Source organism: Antennarius striatus, chromosome 16, assembly GCF_040054535.1.
Source record: "Antennarius striatus isolate MH-2024 chromosome 16, ASM4005453v1, whole genome shotgun sequence".
Taxonomy (NCBI): Eukaryota; Metazoa; Chordata; class Actinopteri; order Lophiiformes; family Antennariidae; genus Antennarius; species Antennarius striatus.
The window spans coordinates 4913131-4926612 of record NC_090791.1 but is presented as its reverse complement, the minus strand read 5'-3'; the positions used below and the strand labels follow the sequence as shown (position 1 = coordinate 4926612).

General features: G+C 42.1%; 1 protein-coding gene across 1 annotated transcript; it reads right to left on the bottom strand.

Moving 5' to 3' along the window:
- Positions 1 to 268: 268 nt before the first annotated feature.
- On the bottom strand, positions 269 to 13245 carry micall2a (mical-like 2a). Its single transcript, XM_068337851.1, has 18 exons — positions 13067 to 13245; positions 12720 to 12768; positions 11610 to 11751; positions 11357 to 11523; positions 11143 to 11273; positions 10560 to 11069; positions 10238 to 10422; positions 9536 to 9590; positions 9245 to 9438; positions 9011 to 9118; positions 8786 to 8850; positions 8499 to 8622; positions 7142 to 7244; positions 6971 to 7044; positions 6779 to 6893; positions 6638 to 6684; positions 6467 to 6554; positions 269 to 5254 (listed from the first exon to the last, which is right to left on the bottom strand). The coding sequence occupies exons 1-17, from the start codon at positions 13207 to 13209 to the stop codon at positions 6475 to 6477; spliced, it is 2292 nt and encodes a 763-aa protein (XP_068193952.1). The 5' UTR covers positions 13210 to 13245; the 3' UTR covers positions 269 to 5254; positions 6467 to 6474.
- Positions 13246 to 13482: the final 237 nt, after the last annotated feature.

Genomic DNA, 13482 nt, shown 5'->3' with positions numbered 1-13482 from the left:
GGCCACGCCAATGGACTTAGCAGGCAGCAGCTGTTGTAGATAAAAATTTTTATAAACTTATATAAACTTTTTGAACAAAGAATTCCAAAAATTAAAAATTATTTTGATAGAAACCAAACCTCCAAGAATCAACAACGTAATTATATATATATATATATATATATATATATATATATATATATATATATATATATATATATATATATATATATATATATATATATATATATATATATATATATATATATAAATAAAATAAAGCATACATATGTGTGGTTAGCTATGCTACATTATGGACAATTGAGTATCATATCAGGAAGTGTCAGCAGGCTACATGCATATAATGTATTGTATGTATAACTGGCTGAATAACAAAAATAAATACTTGTATTTAACATTTACAAAGCGTGACTTTCCTTGTCGTCCGCCTGGTAAGAAGCCACGTGGTTCAACGCTGCTAAAAGCCACCGGCGTTCGTCGCGGCTTTAACTCTATCGAACTGTAATCTGTCTGGGATTTCATGTGTGTTAACACAGCTACAGATGCAGAGAGCAAACACTTCAACAGCACTACATAAATGTCTCAATATATTAACTAGACAATAAACAACCTATTCAATTCCAGGGATTTGCATGAGAAACGTGAGCATTAGCGAACAAGAGGCAAGTCTTGTGCGTTCCTGCTGAGGGAAAGGATGACTTCAAACATGATCCTTTGTCAGACGGGATGGGAGACGCAGACGCACAAGCCTCTTGGTTTTTGGAAGATTCTGCCTCATAATGCCATAGATTAGTAACAGCCTGACCACAGAGCTGAAATAAGCTAATTGCTTAATTAGCTGACCCAATTCTATAAGCTTCTTTTAGCATATTAACAAGAGCCATGTAACAAATAGTCATGTTTGACAGAGGTGGTGTTTGTTTATGGAATTACAATAATGAGGATCAAATACAAAAAGACACCATCAATTCACCCCTTTGATGGGGAATCAAAGCTCGATTTCAGCAACAATCAGATGCTTTTATTCCGAGTAAAAACTCAGTTCAGCCTTCCTCAGAGATCCATATCCAAAACATCTGGATCATTATTTGGAATTTAAAACATTCAGAATGAATTTTTTTTTTTTGAATCTGCAATCCTTTGATTTTATTGCTTCTGTTGTTTATTCCCAGTTTAACTTTAAACAACTTTTAACAATTAAGCACCTCAGGAAAAACAAAAATTGTTTGACCGCCCTCTCAATATTTCTGGAAATTTGAGCAACACAGAACATGTAAAAAAAAAAAAAAAACCCAACAACTTATGAATGATGATTGAAATGGATTAATTTACATTTTCTGCATGCATACTTTACATACATGATCTTTGCTCAGCGCAGGGAGTTCTGGGCAAAAGAGCACTATTTGTATGAGATGAACTCATCTATATGCTAATTCATTGGCATGTAGACCTGCCTCATTTCTTCCATTCAGGACTGTTTACCTATTAGCTCTTATAAATGCAAAGGGAGTTGGTATATTAAAACCAAAATGCTAAAGAATACAGAGCATTAGCACTACATCAGCTGTTATTATATTTATATTACACTGGCATTGCTGCCCTTTGTTTAAGCTGTAACCAAAACATCATTTTACAAATAAAATAAGCCAACTCTGTCACTTAAATAGGACTTGTTAACCCCCCCCCCCCCCGACAAAGGAGCGGTGGGTTTTCGTGAGTCCTTCAGAGGACAGGAGCAGACTGCACCCCGCTGAAAATGATATGTGCTCTCCAGATTCAAGCGATCTATTGCTCAAAGATTGGGGGAAAAAAAATCAAAAATGTTCTTTTGAGCTTCAGAATGCAATTCATTGCAATACAGAGCACACAAAAAACGGACTTAAACGCTGCATAGAAACACTAACTTGGCCTCATAAGGAGATATTTGACAGATCAAGTCACAAGTGAAGCCTAAATGCTAATGTAATTTCATATGAACCAGGCTGAAAGAGATGCAATCAGGCAGTCCTGATTCAGATGACTGTTGTGTTTAAGAGGATGACAATCCCCTCTCTTATTGTCTATGTTATTCACCAAAATTGCCACTTAGAGCTGCTAAGAGCAGGACGTTTCATCTCCAAGCTTCCTCTGGTCTTTCTACTCATCCCATTTCTACTTCCTCCAAAAGTGCCACCACTTCATTAACCTTGCCAGGCGTGAGATAAGAGAGGCAGTGCATCAAAGACGCCTGCCCACAGAGAGAACAGAGACCCTACATGTCTCCGCTACACAGCAGCCGCCGCCGCACACACTGGCACGAACGCCGTCCACAAAACCACCCAACAAGCATAACAGACTGGACATGGTCTCGCTTTAAATATAGTTGTAAGTGGGGGTGAAAACAGTCGCTTTTTCCAAAGGTTTCAAGGGACTTTCGGAGGGAATGCAAAATAATTGGTCTGAGTGAGACTCCTTGTCGCCTCAGACTGTGCAAACACTAATTTAAGGTGTCTCATAGCACTGTTGTCAGAGTAGTTCAGGTACACACACTGTCATTACTGTGAGCTATACGCTTAAAAACCTAGGAAATGAGAAAATTAAACCAGAAAGGCATTAAAGCCAACTTCAGCTCGATGAGTAACGATTCCTGACTTCCTCAAAGCATGAAAGTAGATGGTAGGAAATGTATTAACTGAGTCACAATATTGTTTTACTTGCACCACATACAAATCTCTCTGGTGCATTTAATCCCTCTACCCACAGTTTCTCAGAAAGCTGGATATAAATTATTTTCCTTTGGTGGAAACTGCAAATCCCTGTCTGGATTCTGTTAAAAGGCTTAAAATGTCACTAAATGCCAAGGCTGAGACTCCTGCTAACACGTAGGTCTTTAAGACAAGATGTTAAAGCGTTGAAAGGTACCTGAAATTGATGAGGTTAATATTCTTATCACTAACCGAGGCTCCTGTGAAAGTGGATCTCGAAAATAGCCAGGTAACTGTTCATATTAGAGGCTATCACAAGGATTAGCCGCGTAAACAGCAATTACACACTTAATTGTTTATTGTCAGGAGCATTTAGAAAACATGCTACAATGGGTGATTTAAATAAAATGAAAGATTTGGGCCGCGCCACAGTGTAATATCGTAGTAAGGATGTTTTTTAGGGAAGAAAACAAGAGAATATTCCCTAATATCACAAGTCAAGCTGCTGAATGTTGGGCTGTAAATGAGTAATTTACCATGAATATCCTTCTCTATTCCTTTACTGCCATATAAATTTACAAGCCAGGTTACACAGCATGGAAGGTGCTGCCACTGAAATTTAAAATAGAGGACAAAGGGCCACCGAGCAAAAAGGTTTTTTTTTTTCCAGACGCCATCCTCTGCCTTCTCTGCCAATGTGAATCAGAGGTAAAATACAGTGCATTAAGTCGACCTCTGAGGCAGCACAGAGGAGAGTAGAGTGAGACATTCTGCTATCTATTAAGACTTGCGTTATGTATATATTGTGTTCTGAAGGAATTTTACTGATCCACAAAACCAGCAGGAGAGGATAAGAGAGAGTCCCTAAGACCATGTGGTAAGCAACTGCAGTGCAGAATCTCAGGCGAGTTGAAAGTTGCTGTGCCGTTACGGAGAAAGTCTGGCAGAATCCTGCATGCCCGCTGATAACATGGTTGGATTAAGGATGTTTAAGGGAAGTGAAAATTATTCATTTGAGATGGATGAAAGCTGCACTTGTCAAGTCTACCAGTCATGCACTTTATACATTTCATTTCCACTAGCCAGCATGCATAATTTCCCCTCAATGCAAATTTCTACACATTGAAAATTGTTAGCATATTTACCCCCGCTCCCTTAACACATTCCCTGACACAGAAAATGGATCATCTTTACTGAACGGGGAAGGGGAAGGTGGGGTGGGACGGGGTTTTGTTTGCAGCGGTTAGAGAATCGAATTTTTGTGGAGCCAAAAGAGCGTGGAATAGAACGGTGGCTTTATTTTGAAATGGAAAAAGAAAAAAAAAAAAGATGCATTTTGTTGCCCTTCTTGTCAGAAACCCACCTATCAAAAACACTTGTCCTATTAGGGTGCGATTACAAGTTCAAGTCAGAGCAGCAGGCCTCAGCCTTGGCCTATAGCAGCTTTGTGAGTGTGAGTGTATGCACTGTGTATGTCTGCCTCTCTATACAAATATTATGATCTCTCTGATGAGAATTAAGTCTCCAGCCTGGATGGCCAATAAATTAGAGTCACGCTTCTCGTTTACTCATCAGAGCTAATGAGCCTGATAAAATTACCTCGAGGATCATAATTACAGGCTAGTGGAAGAGACTCTGTCAGGGGCAGAAATAAGATGACACACAAAGAGAATTTTGATTGTGTTGCGAGTGGCAGCGCGCAGCAGCTAAAAGCTAAAACATTACAAAGCACTTGTGTCTCATTAATAGAATAACACACATAACACACATCAGTGTACATGTAAAAGAGTATACATCGACTAAAAATAGATGCACAGAAACCTGCACTTCTATTATTTAAATGAAAAATACACAGGAAGGAGTGAAAAATACGACAATTTCTGCCTTTTCTGTCAGAGCAGCTCAGATTTTACCACCCTTTCATAAAGATTAAACACTTCATGGGTAATGGCATATTTTAATGAACGATGGCAGCCTGGACACAAGAGCTCACCTCAGAGGATTCCATTTCATCACACATTCACAGGATGAATTGTTTTACTTATGAATATTAATGTCCCTCTAATTTGAGGCTGTTGTTAATGCTTGTCGCTAGGAGCTCGGCAAATCAGGTCCCATTCCTGTTAAAACCATGTATTAGACAGCCCCCCACCACCACCACTCGTCCACCCCCCCCCCCGACACTAAGCCCTCGCCTTTGATTCTTAATTGCAGAAGTGCAAGCATTTGCAGTAGATGGGGCGCAAAGCTTTAATTAACTCTAATATCACACATTCAGTCTCGTCTGTCACCCGCATCACGCGTGGCATTCTGTACCACTATCATCCCCAACTCTTCAGCTGGAAAGATTGTGTTCTGAGTTCACCATCACGATTTCACGCATCTCAAAACCAGGAGACACGTAGCTTATAAGTAGCTGTGCCATACTGATGCCGGTGAATTATGTTGATGCCATCCTTAAAAAAAAAAAAAAAAAAAAAATCCTTATTAAAAGTACACGCTGATGCTGCTGTGCGATTACTTTGATGCAAAAGGAGAGGAAAGCATCATTGGTTCCTCATTGGAAGTTGCTGGAATAAGAAGTGGGAAAAAAAAAAAAAAAGTTGAGTTATTGAGTAAATGCTTCATCCTCTCAGACGCGTTAGTCTTCAAATTATTTATTGGACAACAGATTTCAAGTTTAAAGCATTAGAAGCACATGAAATGCAACCCTACAGTACATTCCTTTGATGCACCGTGAAGCTTTTTTCCATGCGGGAGACTCCACACATTGTTTGAACATTTTAATAGCTCAGGTACGGTGCATTTCCGATGCAGATATTAGGACAGAGTAATGTTTAATTAAACCCAGTTTGAAGATAAAGAGCTCAATACAACCTATAGCATAGAAGCCTTCCCAGGCCCATAAGCTACTGCTCTGCCTAATCCTCTTTCACATAACGTTATAGCATCAGCACAGCTGAACATTTTTGCAGCATTTATAAAATTAGCAAAAAGAAATTAACTGTCCGTGCTGTGGTAAATTGGATTTTCAAGTTGTCGCCTTGTGATACAGCATACCCAGGCTGCCACCTACAGTACAGCCTGGGAGAGGAGCTTGCAGTCTGCAGCCAGAGCAGCTCAACATGTGTGGCTCTTAATTTTACAAACCACAGCCCCTCAAAATTTGTCAAGGCTTTATCTCTTGCTAAAATCCTAAGAGGAAATTTATTAAAAACCCATCATTAAATAAAAAGTTGAACTAATTTCATTTTGGATCGAGGCTGCTGAAGGATTACACATTTATTCCACATATGGAGCAGCCGTTGTTTTCTCTCTGCGATTCATAAAACCAGGATGGGTTTGTTAACATACCAGCAGTCACTTGTTCATTTAAGGACGCGTCATTCAATTAATGCAAAGTTTAGGTACATAACATACATATGCATTAGAAACATTCATCCACTGTGGGTTCATGGTTGCACCCTTAGATGTTTAAGCACCAAGTCTTTGTGGAAAAATAGTGAAAACCATGATATTCCACGTAAAAAAAAAAAAAAAGAATGATTCATCAGAGAAGCTATTTCTACATATTTCAAAGTGGAGGCAACCTGACAAAAGACATTTTAACTCAACTTTTATTTTGAAATACTCCGAAAGAGTTTAAGACTTTTAAGACTCAGCTCACACCTGATTACTCTCTCATCAGAACGTTGTCTCTGCCGCGTGAAAATAACGATATTTGACATTTTAGAAAGAGAAAATTAAACTGGAACACAGTACTTAAAAAAAAAAAAAATCACCTTGAGGATTATTCCACGCGTCTTTTACTTCGTCTCCTGAACAGTTTGGAGATGGAAGACTGTCTTTTTGCTTTGGATTTTTTGACTCCTGTTCACCAAAAAAACATTAGGCAGATTTAAAATTAAACATCCAAATAGGTAATAATCACATTTTAAAGAAACAACACTTACCAAGATTTTTCATCATTTCATTCAGCTGCTGATCCTCCTCCTCTTCCCTGGAATTGATTTTAATTGTAGTTGAGCATTTTTTTTGTTGTCATGACGAATGTTGCCATCGCTTCTGAACAGGAACATAAATTCCTACCTTACCTCAACCTGTCTTCATCCAGATTCTCCACGATGGCATTTCTGCCATCCACGATCTCCATCAGTCTCTCCATCAGCTTCTTCTCCTGCTGTTGCTCCTCTCTGGACTTCAAATGATCTGCGACACCAAGTTGACTCAGTTAAGTGATGAAAAAGAAAAGAAATAAAAAGTGACACAATTCTAGGATTTCTTACCTGGCTTCTCCAGAAGTCTGCGGAGTTCTCCCTCCACTCCCGGCTGCTGCCGCTCCAGCTCCTGAGTCCTGGCGCTGATATTCAGCCAAAAACTCCAGTTAGTATGACAAATAAATACTCTTCAACCTTCCTGATGTAAAAAATTTCATTTACAAAACAAGTGGTGCTCACATGTAGACCAGCTCTGATTCCTTTCTAATGTACGTCTGTTTTCTTCGAATGAGGTTGAACCAGTCGACCATCAGCGGGTCCATCAAGACGTCGCCCTCTCCCTCTGAAAGACATGACGCCACGTTCGTAACAAACCAGCTATTATCAACCAGATACGGTACAATAATCCACCGTGACATTTGCGGTGGGAGTGCAGAAGCGTTGATGCATTCATGATTAAAACATTAAAACTCCGCCGCCATCCCGACTGGAGGCCGGAGCTCGGAAACTGAACCAGCAACACGTGTCAGAGAAGCAGCTAACGTTGCTTCCAACACACCTGCGTGGAGCTTCTCACAGGTAAACAAGTCGCCTAGCAACAGTTGCAATATATCTGTAAAAAGCAGTAGAGCGACATAGACAGAAATCATGATGGTGGAGATCATCGTTGGCACTTATTTATCAATGATTTAGTGAAAAGCCCACAGGGATTAAATCAGATTTCAAAGAATATTTTTAATGTGCTTGGATGAAAACACCTGCAGCCCTGCCAAAGATTTATTAATAAATGCTCCTGAAAGGTTAAACCTCATTTCAATATTTCCTTAAACCAAAGTTTAGGGACTCCTTTGGCTCCAAATTTTAAGACTGGGTGTCAGAAGTGATAAGAATAAGACTGAAGGACGTATCCACGTCCAACTATCACCTGAACAAACGTGACTTTAATCTGAATTGCGAAGAAGAACGCCGGCGTTCAGTGTTTAACAATGATGACTTCCATTTCAGACGCTGATGATCTCCTATAGGTGGCGAGGAATTGATGTCAAATTGTGGCCGAGCGACCAAGCGGTCAGGTGGGGGAAGAGAGTATGCAATCCAAAAGGATATATATTACCATAGCCAAGGCATGTTGACCTTGAGCGAAGCAATCAGGCCCCCCAACTCTCACCGCCTCAAAAGAGAGGCAACATCCCTGTGGGCTGTCTGCGCCTCTCGCCTCATTTGGCTGAGGAAACAGTAATAGAAATGGCAAATATGTTGAACACACACACACACACACACACACACACATACAAACACACACACACACTGAACTCAAGCTGACCGTGAGTGAATGTGAAGGAACCAGACACAAGGAGATCCTCTGACTGAAGCAGCAGAGGGATTCAGCCGTTTGCACAAATGCAATAAGATAAAGAAGTTTGTCTCCGGGTTATTTACAGCCAGAGAAGCAGACCGATGATTACACTGATGTCGTCCGCCTTTGGAAAAGAAGTCATTCTCTTCGCGTTCGTAATCGCACAGATTATCACTTCCATTAAATTTCATTCCCCGCATCTCCAAGTAAGAAAAAAAGGAACGGAACGGGAAAAAGTACCTTCCTCGCAGTCGCGGAGTTTCCTCTCCAGCTCCACTCCTTCCTTCTCCAGCTGAGCCAAGTTTGTCTGGATGTCGCTCAGCTCCATCTCTATCTGCTCCACTGGGATGTGATAAGACTTCACCTGACGTGCGGCAAAATGGCACAAATACATTATTCTACTTTATTCTAAAAGATTCCAACTTTGGCCTAATGTAAAGAAGGTTTTTTTTTTTTTGGCTAGGAGTGAAAGCATATTTGTAAAGCTGTTAATTAATCTCTTAAGAGACTTAATGGAGGGAACTTACAGAGGGTGACCTCATTTCTGTCACGGGGGCGTTGGTGGGTGACAAATACTTTCCCTTTTTAGCACCTAAGAGGTAGATAAAACAGGATTAGATGGTCCTTTAATGGCAGCTTTTTTGGGACAGCATTGTCACATATGGCTTCACCTGCTTTACCCTAAGTCAAAAATAACTGCTGTTATTTAATCAAGATGCTTGAGGTGTTGAATGTGCAGCTTTAACTTCAACCTGATGGACATCCAAGATCGGTTGGAGAAGTCACCAAACTGCCAGCAGACTCCACAGCCAGTCGTCTGGGACGGGACGTCACAGTCGAACGGACCTCACCTTTAGAATCTAGACACAATACAGATGGGAAACGATGTAATGTAGTAAAAAGTCCAATAAGCAACTCTTTCGAGAGTTGCATGAACAAACTGACTTCACTCCTTCATGGTTTTTAAGGTACAAGACAGGACTGACCCGGGTACCCAGAGTCCAGCTCAGGTTTCCGGGTGGAGACGTCCCGTAACTGTTTTGGATCACACAAAGCAGAGCTAACCGGATCTACGGAAGGTGTCGGACCCAAAGGAGGCCCTCCTTCATCAATGGAGACCCGAGAAGAAGCCGAGGACACAAAACCAAGCTTATGTGGCTCCGTTAAGGTTTTGGCGTCTCTGTAATAAAGACCCAATCAAATGATTCTTAAGTGTGTTCAGCCTGCAAGTCATTTATGAGGTAATAGTGATCTTCCAGAGGACTGAGGATACTTACTCCAGACCTTCCTTAGGATGAGGTATGAGCTCTGATTGCCCCTCATAGACCGGATCTAGAGACGAAGAGTTCAGACAGAATAAACTGATTGAATTTTGAAAATTAAAAAAAACAAAAAAACAAAAACGTGTCAAAGGAAAGCTCACCTCCAGACTTCAACTGTCAACAACAGTATTTTAAAACCACTCTTTATCATAATGACTTTTATTTTAAGTGTGCACTCAAAGCAGTTGAAGTTCCTGAGCGGCTGATGATGAGAGCAGCTTCCAGTTTCATTATCTAGTCTTACAAAAATGCGCTAATCATCACCAGTACATTTGTTTGCGCTGAAAAGTGATCTTGATGGATCTTGATTTGCACGTCTGGGGTTAATATGTGCTCCGTATTAGCATGCTGACAGCGTAATTAAATTGTGCACTTCTATCAATAAAGATAATTTGATGACCATTTATAATGAGTAATTGTGTTTCCGTCAGGATGCTGCACATCCATCCGAACAGAATGACAGTTCTGCTAAGAAAGTTTATTTAGAATGTGAAACACAAATTAAAATGTCAGGATCCAACACAAATAAATTCCACAACTAAGAAAACACTGACAAACAGGCTTTGTGGTTCTGAGACAATGGGTTTGGTTAGGGTCAGCTGTTGGCTGGATGTCAAGTGCATCAAGAACAAGTGAAATAATTTGTGTAGTGCTTGCCTTTGGCGGCTGTGTGTCCAGTCAGTGGCCTTGTCTCATCCTCCACGACGGCCTTCAGACACGGCAGATCCTTATTGTTTGTCCGGCCGGTGGAGGGCAGGCCTGCCCGGTCTCCTGCTGGGCCTTGGCTGCATTTGTGTTCTCTCAAACTGGAGCTGTCAGACAAACTTGGCTTGTCTCCAAATCTGCAGAGAGAAAGCAAACATAACCCCCCCCCCCCCCAAAAAAAAACCAACAACAAAAAAACAAAAACATGCAGATATTAAAGAAGAAGGAAGAGAAATATCCACATTTTGCAAAGCAGAATTTGCTCAACGCTCACCGTTTCTCTGCTGATCGGATCGTAAAAAGCCGTTTGTTGTTGTTATTGCAGTTTTCTTCAGCTAATTTCTTTCCGCTGGTCGTCTTGGCTCTGCTCTCCTTGTCATCGGGGCTCAGCGCGACCTTTGGCCTTCCTAAAACGCTTGAGAGTTCTGATGGCTTCCTGTTAGTCATCGAGGCCGCCGCATCTTGAGCCGCAGACTGGAAAAACCTCTGCCGAGCCGACTGCGTCTTCTGGGCCGAGGCCGTCCAGGACTGGGAAGGTGGAGCAGGACTGACGGGCTTCACGGGAACTGTCAACGGGGCGGACAGGACAGAGGAGCGGTGGCTGAATGGGGCCGGCTGGATCGGGCTGGCGCGTTTTAACGGCCCGCTTGAAGAGAAGCGTTCATTTTCGACGCCGGGCTCGGAAGGCTTGCAGCTGTTCTGGTGAGAGTTACACAGGAAGGTGTCCGCGGTCTTTCCTGGTTTGTAGCTTCCTGTGTGAAGGACACTGGAACATTCACAGCATCTGCAGAAGAACATTTAGATGAAGTCTTCTGCAGACCAAAGATGAGTGAAAAGTGAGCAGGTTAATCTCCTACCTGAAACAGCTTCTGTGGTAGAGCTTGCCTTCCACAAAGTGCCTCTGAACTAGATGGACATGGCTCTTGCAGGCAACACATCGACTATTGAGGGTCCCGGTTTTGTTGGTGTTTTCAGCCAAAACCGCTTTCTGTGAAATAAATGTAAAAATAATAATTTAATCCTAACTTTTACAGAAAAATAACTTAAAAGGTGGCGTCTAGGTTTTCCAACCTGAGCAGCAGCTCCGGCCATCTTCGGCGACGTCTGAGCAGTGACGGCTGGAGGTAAACGGTTTTCCATGGCGGTTTTGGGCACAAAGGTTTTGGCAACCACTGGGAGATTTTTCTTCTCTGATGGCTCCTCTTTGGAATCTTCTGCTGGTCTTTTAACGCCTCCCACTTAGGAAAAGTAAAACATTGGTAGAGTCAAACATCATATTCCAGAAACTATAAATAATTCCAGAATATGTCACTGGTGCGCTCACTGGGAGGCCGTCCATTAAAGTAGTTGTAGTACTGGGAGACGTAGGTGAGGATGCTCAGCCTGTCTGGGATCCTCAGGGCCACCATGTCTTCTGCATCTAACAAAGCTGGAATCCCCAACTTCTCCTCTGCGACCTGAAAAGCCTTGAAAGGCAAACACAAATAAAACTTGAACCACAACCATCAACTCCCGCCAAGGACACATTTTAACAGCAGCCTACGAGGGACCAGAGCATCCTTGCCATGTAAACACAGGGCATTGAAAACAGATCCTACAATTACAGCGTGTGTAAAAATGTCAGACAATACGGTCTGCTTTAAATAGATGACGACGACGGCCTGTGGCCCGACCCGAAGAGGTCTGAAAAGGACTTTAAAATGAATAACACACTTCCTGTGAGCTTGAAATAAAAACAAAAGGGATGGAAGGAGGAGGTTAGTGGTGCTTTATTTAGGATCATCCTGGGAATGTTCATTAAATTTAAGGTTTTACTGAACTTTACATCTGTTGATGTAAAGTCGGTTTTATATCAAACACTCAGAGGTAAGTTCTTGTATCCATGTCTTATGGCTTTTGTTCCCATATTCTTCAATGCTAAAACACATAATGCTTTTGTCGCCTTGATTAAAGTTCTTCTCTTGTAGAAATACACAACGACAGCGGCTTCAGGTGAACCGCTGACGTGGGGATCGAGTGGCAGGTGACGGCTCGCCTCATTCAAAATGAATAACCAGGAGGGCCTCTCCTCTGTCTCCCCTGGGGTCAGGTTTGCTGGCGATCACCCAAGACAGCAAAGGAGGTCGTTCAGAGCAAAGTGTGGCTCTACTGCAAGGCCTGGAGAGGTGAAGGAGTCTAAATAATAGAGCAGACCCTACTCTGCTGCGTAGGTCAGCAAAATAAATGAGGTCAAAGGGGGGCAGGCCGAGGTGAAGATTCAGAAATTATAGGTTTCTAAGTTGAAAATGTTGCAAATATCAAGCTTCATGCGCCAACATGTGGTCAGATGTTTCTCAGTGCATCCTGGGTTAATGTTTTCTGCCTCTATCCCATTGTGTAGCTCCAGTTCAAGGTCTCTGTTCCACAATGTGACAAAAGGTCAACGGCTTCTTACCAGTCTGTTGTTCTCGAACACATCCTCCTTTCTGAGTGAGTCATAGTCTCTGAAAAAAGAACAAGCAGAGGAAGTTGGACGTTTGTTAAAACTTGGTCTGAAGGAGGAAATTTTGTTTTATATGGTGGCATCTTTTTTTCTTGAGTGGTTTTGTGGAGAAAAAAAAAATTATAGCAGCAAAACAGAAGGGAGGTATTAGATCGAAGTTCTGAAACTATTAAAAGAAGAAGAAAAAAAAGATAAGAAAAACCTGGTAAAAAAACTAGAAAACTGTTGCTTTTGTTACCACAAGCGTCATGCTGACCAAACTCTGAAATAAGTATGTAGAAGTGAGGACGGATACTCACATCAGGTCCGGTCTGTAGTTGTGTATTAGCGCACAGAAAGCCATTCCGCTCCTGAATGAAGTGGTCATGTTGGTGACGGCCACATCTCGGTACCCCTCGCAGTGGATCTTACACCACAGCTCCAGAGCCTTGATGGCGGCCATCCTCCCTCCCGCACCGGGCCGCGGCTGGACGGAGTGTGGAGCTCTCAGGGGGGGAAAAGTCTGAGGTATAAATAAATAAATAAATAAAAAGAAGAGGAAAAAAAAAACAGTCGCTCTGCTCGGGGTTTGGCCGTGAACTGTATCGCTGCAGCTGCGTCCTGCGCCCCCCCCCCTAGCTCCCTCCTCCCTGAATGATTACAGCGTCTCCCGGGCGACCGGAGGTGCGCGCTTTTGCGCGCATCCACCCCGACACCGAATACCTCTTCCTCCGTC

Excerpts from the sequence above, each read along its gene's own strand:
- micall2a (XM_068337851.1), bottom strand. The coding sequence starts at position 13,209 with ATGGCCGCCATCAAGGCTCTGGAGCTGTGGTGTAAGATCCACTGCGAG. Across the intron at positions 8,851-9,010 it reads CGATCTTGGATGTCCATCAG|GTGCTAAAAAGGGAAAGTAT; the intron begins GTTGAAGTTAAA and ends TCTACCTCTTAG. Across the intron at positions 8,623-8,785 it reads CAGAAATGAGGTCACCCTCT|GTGAAGTCTTATCACATCCC; the intron begins GTAAGTTCCCTC and ends GCCGCACGTCAG.